The sequence below is a fragment of the Tilletiopsis washingtonensis genome (assembly GCF_003144115.1).
Source record: "Tilletiopsis washingtonensis strain MCA 4186 unplaced genomic scaffold FA09scaffold_10, whole genome shotgun sequence".
Taxonomy (NCBI): Eukaryota; Fungi; Basidiomycota; class Exobasidiomycetes; order Entylomatales; genus Tilletiopsis; species Tilletiopsis washingtonensis.
The window spans coordinates 400,585-414,326 of NW_020312007.1; the positions used below are offsets into that span (position 1 = coordinate 400,585).

The 13,742-nt window shown below is 65.5% G+C and overlaps 5 protein-coding genes across 5 annotated transcripts; 4 read left to right on the top strand and 1 right to left on the bottom strand.

The window, feature by feature from the left end:
- Positions 1-126: 126 nt before the first annotated feature.
- On the top strand, positions 127-3,609 carry FA09DRAFT_297384 (glycosyltransferase family 2 protein; the record flags this gene model as incomplete). Its single annotated transcript, XM_025740205.1, has 12 exons — positions 127-362; positions 417-726; positions 1,031-1,256; positions 1,319-1,363; positions 1,436-1,649; positions 1,712-1,891; positions 1,998-2,034; positions 2,163-2,547; positions 2,640-3,228; positions 3,284-3,313; positions 3,365-3,467; positions 3,523-3,609. 12 exons carry the CDS (start codon positions 127-129, stop codon positions 3,607-3,609), a joined length of 2,442 nt encoding a protein of 813 aa, XP_025598501.1.
- Positions 3,610-3,977: 368 nt separating this feature from the next.
- FA09DRAFT_329840 (hypothetical protein) lies at positions 3,978-5,646 on the top strand (the record flags this gene model as incomplete). The annotated part of the gene is made up of 5 exons (XM_025742349.1): positions 3,978-4,193; positions 4,475-4,655; positions 4,714-4,828; positions 5,013-5,485; positions 5,541-5,646. The coding sequence occupies 4 exons, from the start codon at positions 3,978-3,980 to the stop codon at positions 5,251-5,253; spliced, it is 753 nt and encodes a 250-aa protein (XP_025598502.1). The 3' UTR covers positions 5,254-5,485; positions 5,541-5,646.
- FA09DRAFT_360502 (hypothetical protein) lies at positions 5,273-9,399 on the bottom strand (the record flags this gene model as incomplete). The annotated part of the gene is made up of 12 exons (XM_025745243.1): positions 5,273-5,485; positions 5,541-6,145; positions 6,198-6,395; positions 6,443-6,532; positions 6,587-6,865; positions 6,916-7,212; positions 7,266-7,412; positions 7,465-7,623; positions 7,676-7,843; positions 7,900-8,166; positions 8,226-8,396; positions 8,446-9,399. The coding sequence occupies 12 exons, from the start codon at positions 9,397-9,399 to the stop codon at positions 5,401-5,403; spliced, it is 3,420 nt and encodes a 1,139-aa protein (XP_025598503.1). The 3' UTR covers positions 5,273-5,400.
- Positions 9,400-9,695: 296 nt separating this feature from the next.
- On the top strand, positions 9,696-10,102 carry FA09DRAFT_329841 (hypothetical protein). The gene has a single exon (XM_025742350.1). The coding sequence runs from the start codon at positions 9,773-9,775 to the stop codon at positions 9,953-9,955; it is 183 nt and encodes a 60-aa protein (XP_025598504.1). The 5' UTR covers positions 9,696-9,772; the 3' UTR covers positions 9,956-10,102.
- Positions 10,103-10,439: 337 nt separating this feature from the next.
- FA09DRAFT_329842 (decarboxylating 6-phosphogluconate dehydrogenase) lies at positions 10,440-13,148 on the top strand. Its single transcript, XM_025742351.1, has 7 exons — positions 10,440-10,911; positions 11,002-11,023; positions 11,267-11,341; positions 11,403-11,859; positions 12,005-12,103; positions 12,156-12,221; positions 12,275-13,148. The coding sequence occupies exons 1-7, from the start codon at positions 10,903-10,905 to the stop codon at positions 12,675-12,677; spliced, it is 1,131 nt and encodes a 376-aa protein (XP_025598505.1). The 5' UTR covers positions 10,440-10,902; the 3' UTR covers positions 12,678-13,148.
- The last annotated feature ends 594 nt before the right edge of the window (positions 13,149-13,742 follow it).

Here is a 13,742-nt window from a genome sequence, read left to right on the forward strand (position 1 = left end):
GGCGGATCTGCAGGCGGGCACTTTGAGGCGAGCAGCAGCACGACGCATCTGGCGCCCGGCACCAACAGCGCCTGGGACAATGGCTACGCGGGCGGGCACGAGGCGATTGAGATGCAGCATCAGCACATGCCTGCGCCAGGCGGCTTCTATGCGCCGGGCGCACCGCCGGCAAGCAACGGCTGGGGCTACGGCTCGCAGGCGCAGAACGACTACAATGCTGGCGCGGGCGCCGGCTGGGTCGGCCTCGCGGCGCCCGGCACGATGCTGGCGCAGCCGCAGCCGCACATGCAGCAGCAGTATCGCGATCCAGGAGCGCACCAGCAGACGCAAGAGCGCATCTTCAGACGGCGCACCGTCAAGCGGTAAGCCGCGCCGTCCACATCAGGCTCTGCGACGTGCACTGACGCTCTCCGAAGCCTGGAGCTCACGCAGGGCAACCTGGTCATCGAGAGTCCGATTGCCGCCAGTCTGTGCAAGCCAGGCCAGGCGCGCGAGTTCACCCACGTGCGCTACACCGCCGTCACCTGCGATCCCGACGAATTCGTGGCAAATCGATATGCACTCCGGCCGTGGCTGATGGGCCGCAAGACGGAGCTCATGATCGTGCTGACCAGTTACAATGAGGGTCCCGACCTGCTGGACCGCACCCTGACCGGCGTCATCAAGAACATTGCCTACCTTGCCAGCCGGACGAAGAGCAAGACGTGGGGCAACAACGCATGGCAGGTCAGTAGGGCTGTGGTCGCGGCGGCGGCGCAGAGCGCTCTGGAAGGATGCGTCGCGAGAGACGGTGGCGTGAGCATGAGAACTTCTCTGCTCCGGAGAAGGAAGGAAGGAGGAAGAGAGCAAGGGAGGATGAAGGGAGGGAGGGAGGGGGAAGGGAGGGAGGGAGGAGGAAGGGAGGGAGGGAGGAAGGCGAAGCGCACGGCGCGCGCTACAGCCAGAGTCGCGTCATAGTCACAGTCCCGCGCTTCGCACACCATCACGTGAAATCCCACGCGAGCCACGCTCACCCTCCCCCTCCGAGCAGAAGGTCTGCGTGTGCATAGTGGCCGATGGACGCACAAAGATGGACGCACGGTATGCCAGCATGCTACAGGTCATGGGCGTCTATCACCCGTCTCTCATGGTCGACCACGTCAACAAGGCACCCGTGGAGGCACACCTGTTCGAGCTCACCTCGCAGACACTTGTCCACGAGAGCGGCGCCGTCGAGGTCTCGTCGGTACCCATCCAGATTCTCTTCTGCCTCAAAGGTATAGAGATGGGACGAGGCGAGCGCCCAACCGTCGAATCCTCATCATCCTCTCCTCCCCAGAGCAAAATCGGCGCAAATTGAACAGTCACCGCTGGTTCTTCAACGGTGAGTCGCGCATCTCGGAGACATACGCCTTGACTCGGAGGCCCGCGAAAGACTGATGACTCGTCTCGACAGCTTTCTGTGCGCAGCTTGACCCGCACGTCACTATTCTACTCGACGTTGGCACCAAGCCGGCCTCGAACGCCATCTACCACTTGTGGAAGGCTTTCTCGACGAACGACCGCATCGGCGGCGCATGCGGCGAGATCACCGTCGAGACGGGCCGCTTCTGCTCGCTGCTGGTCAATCCGGCAGTCGCCGCGCAGAACTTCGAGTACAAGATGTCAAAGTGGGTCCTAGCCTTGATAAGCTCGTTTGATGGTTCTCTTTGCTTACCTCGTGCGATCGCAGCATCCTCGACAAGCCGATGGAGAGCGTCTTCGGCTTCATCGCCGTGCTGCCGGGCGCGTTTAGCGCATACAGATACAAGGCGATCAGCGGTGCGCCACTTGTCGCTTACTTCAAAGGAGAAGCCATCCACAGCGGCAAGGTGCAGACGGGCAGTTTTGAGGCCAACATGTATCTCGCAGAGTGAGTCGAATTTTGCTGCAGCCTTCAACGCGCCAGTGGCCCGGAAGCAGCCGCCGTGCTGCGGCTCATGCGCTCCCTCGCCCACACTGCTAACGATGCGCGCCAGGGACCGCATCCTCTGCTTCGAGCTCGTGACCAAGAAAGTGAGTTGGGCCGGAAGCGCGGGCGGCTGGTGTCCGAAGGTTCGGGAGTGAGGGAGCGTGCATTTCCAGGCGACGGCACGCGTCGCGCGCGGCGCGCGCTCTGCTGACCCACGCGTTTGTGCTTCCAGAAATCGGCCTGGCTGCTCAAGTACGTCAAGCCAGCCAAGGCATCGACGGATGTGCCCGACCGGCTTCCCGAGTTCATCTCGCAGCGACGCAGATGGCTGAACGGATCGCTATTTGCGGCACTCTATAGTCTTGCTCACTGCGGCCGGCTCCTCACCTCCGGACAGCCGTTCCTTCGCAAGGTCATGCTCATCTTCCAGACGCTCTTTTCCCTCGTCCAGATGGTGTTCTCGCTCACCGCCATCGCGAATTTCTTCATGGCGCTCTACTTTCTTTTTCAATCAGCAACGTCAGACCCAAATTCCGATCCTTTCGGCGGTCAGGGAGAAGCTCTGCTACAGGTCGTGCTCAACGTGCTGCTCGGCGTCATTGTCGTGGTCATCATTCGTAAGTCAGATCAGGCCGAGACGAGGCCGACTCGTGTGCAGGTCTCGCGTCTCTCTTCCGTCCGCTCTTCATGCTCACTCCTTGCCGTACAGTATCACTCGGCAACAGGCCTCAAGGATCTCAGATTGCCTACCACTGCATCGCCGTTTTGCTTGGTCTCATCATGCTCGTCGGCCTCTACACCGCAGGCTGGACGATCTACGTAGCAGTAAAAGCGGCCGGCCTCACCGAGCTCAGCGGCTGGACGACCGACAACATCGTCCAGCTGCTGGAGCTGAGCAGCTTCCGCGCCATCGTCATCTCGCTGGCGGCGACGTACCTACTTTGGCTCATTGCGTCGCTCATGGCTTTGGATCCCTGGCATCTCGCTACTTGCCTCATACAGTATCTCCTGCTGCAGCCGACGTTCATCATCGTACTTTCTCTCTTCTCGTTCTCCAACCTCCATGACATTTCGTGGGGTACAAAAGGCGACTCGGGCGCCGCGACGGACCTCGGATCAGCGACGGTCAAGGCCGGCAAAGACGGCAAGGCGGCGGCCGTTGAAGTCAAGGCTCCGTCTGCCCAGGACGCACAGGAGCTCTGGTCGAGCGCACAGGCCGAGCTGGCAGTCAAACGCCCCAAGACGAAGAACCACCGCAGCGCCAGCGTCAAGGCTGCCGATGCCGCCGCGACATTCAGGTGAGGCGTGCCGAGCGCATTACCGTATCCTCAGCCGGCTGATGCGCGGCTCTAGAACCAATCTCCTGGTGCTCTACATCGCTCTGTGGGTAGCCTCTCGGATCACCTGCTGGACAGCCGCTGACATCCGCCACAGCAACGCCGGGCTCATCATCATCTTCTCCTCGACGTGGTGGGCACGCTACGTGCGCCAGAACGTCAGTCGTGGACAGGCAGGAAGCACTGACCCGTACATGAACGTGAGCGCCTCACGAGGATGCCCCTAGCTCACGTAGCTGACATCCTCCTCGTCAGGCAATCTTCTACTCGGTCGCCGGCCTATCCGCTGTTAGATTTCTGGGAGCCTTCTTTTACCACCTCCTCCGGCTGTTCGGCCGCTGATCACTGGCATCGTGCGCTCGTGTGCTTCTGGCCTCTTCTCGACTCCTGTACTGCGGCTGGCACCGCTGAGAATCCATGCCGAGCTTTGTCCTCGTCTCCCATCTGTTGGTTTCATCACTGCGACTGTCACTGCTGAAAGCTCGTGCCTCCGAGCTCAGTCTGTCGCCCCGCGGTATGCAGTCTAGTGAGAAGCAAGTGCGGAGCAGAGCTGTCAGGGGGCCGGCGGGCGGCTCGCGCGGCGCGCGACTCCGAAGTCCGCCGGCCGCGTCACGTGGGCTGGCCGGCTTGCATCTTCCCGTGCAGCGCCGCGCTGACACCAGCCAGACCCCATCTCACTCCACCGCCCTCTCCCTCACCCACGCCGCACCATGTCCTCCGCCATGCGCCTGCCTCTCACACTCGCGCGCCGCACCCTCGCACCGCGCGCCGCCGTGCGCGCCGCCGCGCCGGCCCGGAGCTTCGCCTCGTCGCCGCGGCGGCTGGCCGAGGCATCGGGCTCGGCAGATGCCAAGCTCGTGGGCATTGTGGACCAGGTGGAGAAGCTGACGCTGCTCGAGGCGGCCGAGCTCGTGTCGCTGCTCAAGGTGCGTTTCTCGCTGCGGCGGAGGAGCGCTGGAAGTCGGCAGCGGCAGCACTGCGATGGCGGCAGATGAGCGGCGGTGGAGTGGACTGGACACTCAGGCGCCTGCAGCCCCGGAGCGCGGAGCAAGGCTGGTGTATTTCTCGCACAGTGCTGCGCTCGCCGAAGAGCTAAGGACAGCAGCGGGCCGCTGCGAGCGTGGCGGGTGCTTTGAGTGGCCCGTCTCTTGCTGCAGCTGCGAGGAGCGGCTGTTACTTTGCTTGTGCTGCCACTGCGCGGCGTCAGCCAGAGGCGGGCAGCACGACCTTCATCGCACAGGGGAGCGCCGCTGGCAGAGCTACTGTCGCACGACATGCGTCCGATCTGACTGACTCCGCTTTGCCTCCACAGACGCGTCTGGGCATCGAGTCGATCGCCATGCCCTCGGCCGCACCAGCGGCCGCCGCGCCGGCTGCCGCCGCACCAGGTGGGTAGCCCTGCTCCCCATGCGCTGCCTTGCACAGGTGGCTGACGTGCTTTAACAGCCGAGGAGGAGAAGCCAAAGGAGAAGACGATCTTCACAGTGCGCCTTGCGGGCCTCAAGGACCCCACGGCAAAGGCAAAGGTGATCCGCGAGGTCAAGGCGCTCAACTCTACAATGTGCGTTGGTCGAGAGAGCCATAAGGGCAAGAACGAGGGGTCCGGGATGCCGGGCACTGCGGGTTGCGCGAGAGGAGAGAGCAAGGGTTGGCTTGAGGGGCGATGCCGGCATGAGCTTGAGATCGCGAGGGAACAGGAAGGGAAGGGAGGTACATGCAGAGAGGCTGCTACGATGTGGCGGGAGGCGTCTAGAGGAGCGCGCAGCGTTTGCAGCGAGCCGGCGCTCCGTGCCACGCCAAGCGCTGCTCCGATGGCACCCCCGCACGCGCGCGCATAGGCTCACGCTGCCCCACAGGAACCTCGTCGAGGCAAAAAAGTTCGTCGAGTCGGCACCGCAGACGCTCAAGGAGGGCCTGCCGAAGGACGAGGCCGAGAAGCTGCAGAAGGCCATCGAGGCCGCCGGCGGCGTCGTCGAGCTGGTCTAGACGCCGGCGAAAAGGGGGAATGGCACATGATGATAATGCAAGGGCGAGATAGACTACAGAGGGGGTATGGATAGCGCGCGGCCCAGGTGACGGAGGTTACAGAGCAATGACGACGGCAGACAAGCCACTCCGAGACGATACACAAGCTCAGGCGACGCGCGCCAGGTTCTCGGCGACGTGCGCCACGGTCCCTCGCCGCCGGTTCGCCGCCTCGACCTCCTTCTCCTTCTGCCTGCGGGGAGATGAGGGTCAGCGCTGCACCCAACACTTGCTCTCGCGGCACGCACTTGATCTGCTCGTTCATCTCCGCGACGCGCTCCTTTGCGCCCTGCCGCTCGCGCTTGTACTTCTCCTCGGCCTGGCGGCAGCGCATCTCGAGCTCCTTGATGCGCGCCGCCCACTTGCCCTCGCCCTCGCTGTACTTGACGCGCGCGTCGGCGAGGCGCTCCTCGGCCTGCGTCAGCTGGCTCTGCGCCGTCGCGAGGCGCCGCTCCAGACCGCCGGCGCGCGAGGCAAGCGCCGCCTGCTTGTTGCCCTCGCCCGGCGAGCTGAGTGCCGCGCGCGTGCGCAGCGAGCTCAGCTGCGCCTCGAGCTCCGACTTGGTCGCCTTGACCGCGGCGAGCTCGTCCGTCTTCATCTTGACGCGGTCGCGCCACTGCGTCTGCTTGCCCTGCACGTTGACCACAGTCGCCTCGAGCTTCTCGAGCTGCCGGAACTTGGCCTCCTGCTGCCGCTTGAGCGCCTGCGTCGCCTCGCCGAACTGCTCCTCGATGGCCTTGGCGCGCTCGGCAAACTGCGACTTGAATGTGAGAACGCGCGCGACGAGGCGCACGAGCTTGTCCTGGAAGACGACAAAGTTGCTGAACGGCTTGGGCTCCACGGCGCCCTTGCGCTGCAGGCACATGGGTCAGCAGAGCTCGGCTGAGAGCACAAATGCCACTCACTGGCGTGGCGCGGTCGGCAGTGATCGACTTGCTGAGATCGTCGTAGATCTCCATGAGCAGATTGTTGCTCTCCTTGAGCTGCTTGCGCGTCTTCTCCTGGTCCGCGGCCAGCGAGCGGTCTCCGGCAGCGAGCTCGCGCTCGAGGCGCGTGACGTCCGCGCGAGCTTGCTCCAGCTCGGCCTGCTTGTCCTCCACGGCCTGCATGGGGTCAGCGAGAAAGCGCAGATGTTGAGCAGCTGACTGACCCTGAGTTGTGCCGCGAGCTTCTCCTGCAGGCTCTGCAGCGCGCTGCTCTCAGAGGCGAGCTTGTCCGCCGTGCTGCGGTGCTCGGTGGTCTGTGCGTCGTGCGTCAGCACAGGCGTCTGTGTCGGCGAGCTCCCGATACGCACCAGGCGGGCCAGACTGTCCTCGCGCTCGCGCAGCGTCTCGTCCTTGCGGTCGAGGTCCTTGCGCGCCCGCTCCAGGTCTGCCTCGCAGCGCGCGAGGTCACGCTTGAGGCGCTCAATCTCGAGCTCAAGCGACTGGTGCTGGTCAGAGTGGCTCTGGCCGAGCCGGCGGCTCTCGGACTCCTTGTTGCGCAGTGCGTCCTGCAGGCGCTCCAGGTCCTCGAGGCGGGCCTGCAGCGCCGCCTCCGACGAGGCGAGATCCTGCTTGAGCGAGGCAATGTCCTGCTCGCGGCTTTAGCTGAGCGCCGGGGAGGTCACGGCTCTGCACTCACGTCCTCCTTGTCGTCAATGATGCCGCGGTACTTCTTCTCTGCCTCCTCGAAACGCGCGACAGCATCGTCCTCGGCCTTCTCACGCAGCCGCTCCTCGTCGCGCAGATCAGACAGCACGTCGTCCAGCTTGGCCTCGATGCGGTCCTTCTCGCTGTGCACGTCGTCGAGCTCCTGCTTGAGCTGGTCGACGCGCCGGCCAAGCGCGCTGGATTCCTTGAGCGCGTCCTCGATGTCGTGCTGCGTGGCGTCGCCCTGGGCATGGGCATCCGCAAGCGCAGCGTCGGCGTCCGCCAGTCGCTGCGGGCCAAGTCAACGAGCTGACCGCGTCAGAGACGGCATGATCGACTCACCTCCTTCAGCGCAGCATTCTTGCGCGATAGAAGCTGCGTCTCCTCGACAAACTTCTCCTCCGTCGCGCTAAGCCGGTCATTGACGTGCTGCAGCTCCGCGTTCAGCTCGTCGACCTGCTCTTCAAGCTGCTGATTCCGCTCCGAGAGCTGTCGGGAGAACGTCAGCAGCGTGTGGCCAACACAGGTCGCTGCTACGCACATCGCGGATCTCGGCATTCGTCTGCTCCACCTCGCGATGCCGGTCCTCCATCTCCTGGTCGAGCGTCTCGATGGCGGCGTTCGCCTCGTTGAGCTTGGCCTCGAGCTCGTCACGCGCTGCCTCGAGCTCATCGCCCTCGCGGTAGGCCGCCTCGCACGCCTGCGACTCGCTGTCAGCGACAGCCAAATGCCACACTGTCAGACCCGCTCACCTCGGTCTTCTCATTCAACGCCTCCTCGAGGGCCTTGAGATCCGTCTCTGCCTGCTCGAGCTGCGCATTGAGCTCTGCCGCATTGAGCTCGAGGTCGTCGACGCGGTTCTCGCGATCCTGTAGATGGACGTTCGCCTCGCTGAGCTCGTCGCGCAGGGCGTTGATTTGCTGCAGGACAGCAGCGCTCAGCGATCAGCAAGACGTGCCGCTGCACTCCGACTCACCTGCTGCAGGCGCTCAGCAATCGAGTCCTCGGCGTGACGCAGCTGGCGCTCCATGTCCTCCGCCAGCGCGCCCCGCTCCTCAGACTGCAGCTCGAGACGCTGCCGCCCAACCTCAAGCTCGGCCTGGAGGGCCTCTTCTGATGCAAGCAGCTCCTGCAAGTGCGTCTGGCGCTTGTCCAGCTCCTCGGTCAGAGCGGCCTTGACATCCTCGAGCTGATCCATCTGCGTGGACATCTGCTCGTTCTCCGCACGCAGCGCCGCGAGATCCTGAATAGACGCAAGCTCAGCGCCCCCTTCTCCCACGCTCTGCCTTCCGACATGCTCACCTCGTTGAGAGCAGCGACCTGGTCCTCGGCGGCATCGCGGTCGCGCTCCGTAGCGGCAAGCGCATCGATGCGGTCCTCCAGGTCCTCCTTCTCCTTCTGCAGCTCAAACAGCTCGTCTTTGTGGTCAAGCTTGATGCCCTCGAGCTCGTCGCGCAGGGCCTTGATCTCGGCCTGTGCGCCGCATCAGCCCCGCTCGCGCGTAATCGTACGCGCCACTCACCTCTTGCTGGACTGATCCCGCCTCGTTCTGCCTCGCGCTTGCCAGCTCACGCCGCAACGCCTCGGCGCGCTCGCGCTCCTCCCTGGCCTCTGCTCGCGCGTTCTCAGCGGCCTCGCGCAGGCTCTCGACGGTGTCGGTGCCGAGCTTCTTGATGATCTTCTTCGACAGTTTGGCCTCATCGAGTGTCTTGTTGGCGAACTGCGACAGGCCCAGGAGCTGCTGCTGCAGCGCCGCACGCTCCTTGACGACGACGGCCAGCTCGCGCAGGGCGTCGTTGTGCGTGTAGCGCTTGCGCAGCAGGTCCACCTCGAGCTTGAGCTCGTTGTTCTCGGCCTGCAGCGCACGCGTGCGCTCCTCGTTGCCCTTCAGGCTGATGCCGCCCTGCATCCGCTGCTTCTGCGCGCGCAGCCCGACCATGGCGCTCTCGTCGCCGTTGCCCGCCGTCGTGTCGGCGGCGCGCGACATGTCGGCCTGCATGCGCGCCAGCTCGTCGTCGGAGTCCTCCGACAGGAGCTCGTCGTCGTCGGCTGCGATGGCTGCGGCCGTTGCCGCCGCTGCAGCAGCCGCAGCCTCATCCTCGCCGGCCAGGATGCGAATGCCCTGCAGCCGCCGGTGCTCGGCCTTGCGGCGCGTCGAGGGAGCGTCGTTGCCGCGCGGCCCGGCGCCGGCGATGCGGGGCGTGGCGGGCGGCGGAGCGGGCCGCGCATCAGACGGCTGCGCTGTGGGCGCGTTGGTCTGGCGAGGCGAGAGCGGACGTGGCGGCGGTGCGGTGCGCTGCGGCGCCGCTGCGGCCGACGCCTTGGCTGCGGCCACGGGCACGAGGAGCGAGTCGCTGCTGGCGTCGAGCATGGTGGTGAGCCCGCCGGCGGGGGCGCCGGCGCGCGTCGAGTTGAAGTCGGTGCCCGACTCGTCGTCTTCGGCATAGCCGGCGAGCGCGGCGAAGCGGTCCGCCATGGCTTGGAGGTGAGGGTGAGATGAGGAGGCCGCGGCGGCGGCAGCAGCTGCCAAGGCCCGCTGCCGCTCACGACGCGCCCCGCGGTGTTGACTGCTGAGCGCGTAAAGCGCCGGCGCAGGGCGGCCGCGGCGTGTGTGCTTGTCACGTGCACGCCCACGCCCCTCCGCCGGCGATCTCCCCTCGCGCCGCCTGCGGTGCGAGCCAGACCCAAGTCTTGCTCCAGCCTGGCCCAGGCACATCGTTTCTTCCACTCAGACGGCTGCTGCGCCCAAAAGACCTGCTGATCAAGGCAGAAGCGGCATAGCGAGCACAGAGGGCACGCTCTGGATGCATGGTCGCGCGGTCCAGTATTCAGCCTTTCGCCTCGTTGTAATGGCTAAAGTGAAGCCTGCCTTGGGTGGAGCGGCCCGGCCGACTGCCCCGACTAGACTGCGAGGCGGCGGGTGGAGTTGGCGGGCGCGCACAGACTGCCGGCCTGCGGCTGCGCTGCAGCTGCAGGTCAGCTGCAGCGAGACGATCGCAGCCCGCACCCCGTCAGCGCGCGCCAATCTCTGAATCTCGCCGATGCCCGACCAGCTCGTCGGAGGCTCAGCGAGGCCGCACCTTTCGCGGCGCCGCCGTGTTGAGAAGGTATGCTGCTACGCGAGACCTCTGAAGCGACCTCTCGGCTCTTGATGCCTAGAGGGGAGCTGATGAGCTGGCAGCAGGTGCGTTTTAAAGAGGATCTGATGCTGCAGCACGCAGGCGGCCGGCCGCGTGACGTACACGACACGGCTGGGGTGCGCTGCACGGCTGGGGCGGCGGCGAGGGCACGGCGGCATGGCTCGCGGCGTGCCTGCCAGCTGCGCTGATACGCTCAGGGCCGGCAGCGACAGCCGCGCCGCGGCGGCGGCCGTTCCTTCGCAGCGCTGCTGGCGGCGTGCCTGCTGTGCTGTTGCGCCGCTGCGCCGTGCTCGCAGCGCAGCCGCGGCGCACGCTCGATCGAACCGTCTCGCCGGCCGCCGCGAGATCCTTCCCGCACCCTACCATCCCTACCTCCGTCGTCGCCCACCTCCCAGCACGACGTCGTCCCCTTCAGCTCCCGCTGCCGCCTCCCGCCTCGCTTCCATCTCCTCCCACCTCGCTGTCGCAGACATGTCCGCCGAGTGAGTGCTGCCGCTGCGTCGCTGCTGCGCGCGCTGGTGGGCCGTGCGCCCGCCAGAGATATCCGGCCGCCCGCCTGCTGCTCGAGAAGCATGTCACACATTCGTCCAGGCGTCTTGCCAGGGTGATGCGATTGCCTTGCGGTGCATGTGCGACTCGGCTCTGCAGCGCGTCTGGCATCTGGTCCTCCGCGCTGGACCCTTATCGACGGCGCTGGCTCGGCATGCTTGCGAAGATCTCCCTTGCACCTGCGCATGAGCTCGACGCAGAGAGCGCCGTAGCCGTTCCTCCACCAACCCTCCTACCACACATGCTGACATCAGTCTCCCTGCAGCATCGGACTGATCGGTCTGGCCGTCATGGGCCAGGTGAGTGGGATGCGCATGCGCATGACCGTGCGCCAACGTCGGCCTCTGTACTGACGTCTCCGCGCCTCGCGCCGCCTCTGCGACGTGCAGAACCTGATCCTGAACATGAACGGTGAGCATTGTGTGCAAGAGGCGCTTGATCTGGAATTTCTGGGCCGAGTGTGAGATTGCCGGACCTGGTGGAGGAGGCGCACGCAGATTTGCGAGACGCGCCCGAGAAGGCCTTCCCCCGGTGCTGCCGCCTCGTACTTGCAGCAAAAGTCATGTGTGACGCTGCTCTGGGCCCCTACGAGCGTCCTGATTCAGAGCGATCTGCTCTCGCGCTCGCTGTCACCTTTGCTGACCCCTTTTACAGACAAGGGCTACACGGTCTGCGCCTACAACCGCACGACCTCCAAGGTCGATGACTTCCTCGAGCACGAGGCCAAGGGTGCGTGCTCTGCCTTGCCGCACGTCACGCACACCCGCTCACCCGCGCCCCCGCTCTGCAGGCACCAACGTCATCGGTGCCCACTCGATTGAGGAGTTCGTCAAGAACCTCAAGCGCCCGCGCAAGATGATCATCCTCGTCAAGGCCGGCGCCGCCGTCGACGCCTTCATCGACCAGCTCGTGCCGCACCTCGAGAAGGGCGACATCATCATCGACGGCGGCAACTCGCACTACCCCGACTCGATCCGCCGCACCGAGGCGCTCGAGGCCAAGGGCCTGCTCTTCGTCGGCGCCGGTGTCTCCGGCGGCGAGGAGGGCGCGCGCCACGGCCCCTCGATCATGCCCGGCGGCTCCGACGCCGCCTGGCCCCACCTCAAGGAGATCTTCCAGAAGACGGCGGCGCAGAGCGACGGCGAGCCGTGCTGCGACTGGGTCGGCCAGACCGGCGCCGGCCACTACGTGAAGATGGTGCACAACGGCATCGAGTACGGAGACATGCAGCTCATCTGCGAGGGCTAGTGAGTGTGCATGCCTTGTGCGGCGAGCGGCGGAGCATTGCGCGCGCAAACATCGCGCGCTTGCTCTGCGACAGCCTCAGTGCGCAAAAGCGCACGAGTGGCGCTGCCTGCGCCTGGATTCACACTTGCTGACCCTCTTTCCCAGCGACATCCTCAAGCGCGGCCTTGGCCTCAAGGAGGCTGAGATCGGCGACATCTTCGACAAGTGGAACTCGGGCGTGCTCGACTCGTTCCTGATCGAGATGTGAGCTGCGGCGAACGTGACGGCGCCGAAGCCATGCTGACGCCTCCTGCAGCACGCGCGACATTCTGCGCTTCAACGACACGGACGGCACGCCCATGGTCGAGAAGATCCTTGACGTGTGAGTCGCGCGCCCTAGCCTGCCCTGTCGCCCTGTCTCACACACCCACACAGTGCCGGCCAGAAGGGCACGGGCAAGTGGACGGCCATCAACGCGCTCGACCTTGGCCAGCCCCTGACGCTCATCGGCGAGGCCGTGTTCGCGCGCTGCCTCTCGTCGCTCAAGGCCGAGCGTGTGCGCGCCTCCAAGGTGCTCTCGGGCCCCGAGGCGCCCAAGTTCGAGGGCGACAAGACGCAGTTCATTGCCGACCTCGAGCAGGCGCTGTACGCCTCCAAGATTGTCTCGTACGCCCAGGGCTTCATGCTCATGCGCGAGGCCGCCAAGGAGTACAAGTGGACGCTCAACAACCCCTCCATCGCCCTCATGTGGCGCGGCGGCTGCATCATCCGCTCCGTCTTCCTCAAGGACATCACCACGGCCTTCCGCAAGAACCCGGAGCTCGAGAACCTGCTGTGAGTGGTGGTCTAGGCGCGCAGGCTGTAGTACCAAGGGAGCAGCGGCTGCGCCGCAAGGCCACGGGCGCGATGCGCGGCTCTCTCGTCCTCCTCTCTCCCGCACCGCCGCTTATGCTCTCGCCCGCAGCTTCGACGACTTCTTCAACAAGGCCATCCACGAGGCGCAGGCCGGCTGGCGCCGCGTCATTGCCCAGGCCATCCTCTGGGGCATCCCGACGCCGGCCTTCTCCAGCGCGCTGGCCTTCTTCGACGGCTACCGCACCGAGAAGCTGCCCGCCAACCTGCTGCAGGCGCAGCGCGACCTGTTCGGGTGCGTGTCGAGTCTCCCTCCCGCACCGTGTCGCCATATTGCTGACACACTTGCCTCCCGCAGCGCCCACACCTACCAGCTCCTCGCCGACGGCCCCACGGGCAGCTGGTCGCACACCAACTGGCAGGGCAACTCGGGTCGTGTCTCGTCGTCGACGTACACCGCCTAAGTGCGTCTCTAGAGCTCGGCAGACAGCGAACAGTGCTTTGTATCGAAGGGAAGGCCATGCTTCCTTCCGCTGTTCGCGCCTTGAGTCCCTGTCGCGTAGTGGCCACCAGATGAAATGAACCACGGATCCATCTGACGATTCGGGTGCTCGTCCTGTGAAGTCGAGTGTCGAGCGCAGGAGGCGCATTGAGCCTCCTCTCATGGAGCCGGCCGGCCGGCGCCACGCGCCGCAACACTGCAGCGCTCGCTCTCGCTATCTTCGCTGGAGTCAGAGTAGTGCATCGATGTGCTGCAGAACCCATGCCGTCTGAGTTGCCTTCGGGGTAGGGGGCTCCAGGCGCTCGGCCTTCGGGAGCCAGCTGCTTTGCGCGGTGGAGCGCGCCGCGCTGCCTTGCGCGTCGACAGGCGTGAGGCCCGCCCCATGAAGGCGCACTCAGGGTGCGCTGGGTACGTGAGAAGGGGTGCGAGTTGCAGCTCCAGCACCTGCGATCAGCCGTGAGAGATGCACACCGGCCAGGCAGCGTCGCAAGGGCGCGGCAAGCGAGGAGGGGATGATGAGCGTGGGAGCTGCAGTGCCGAGCTCGCTGG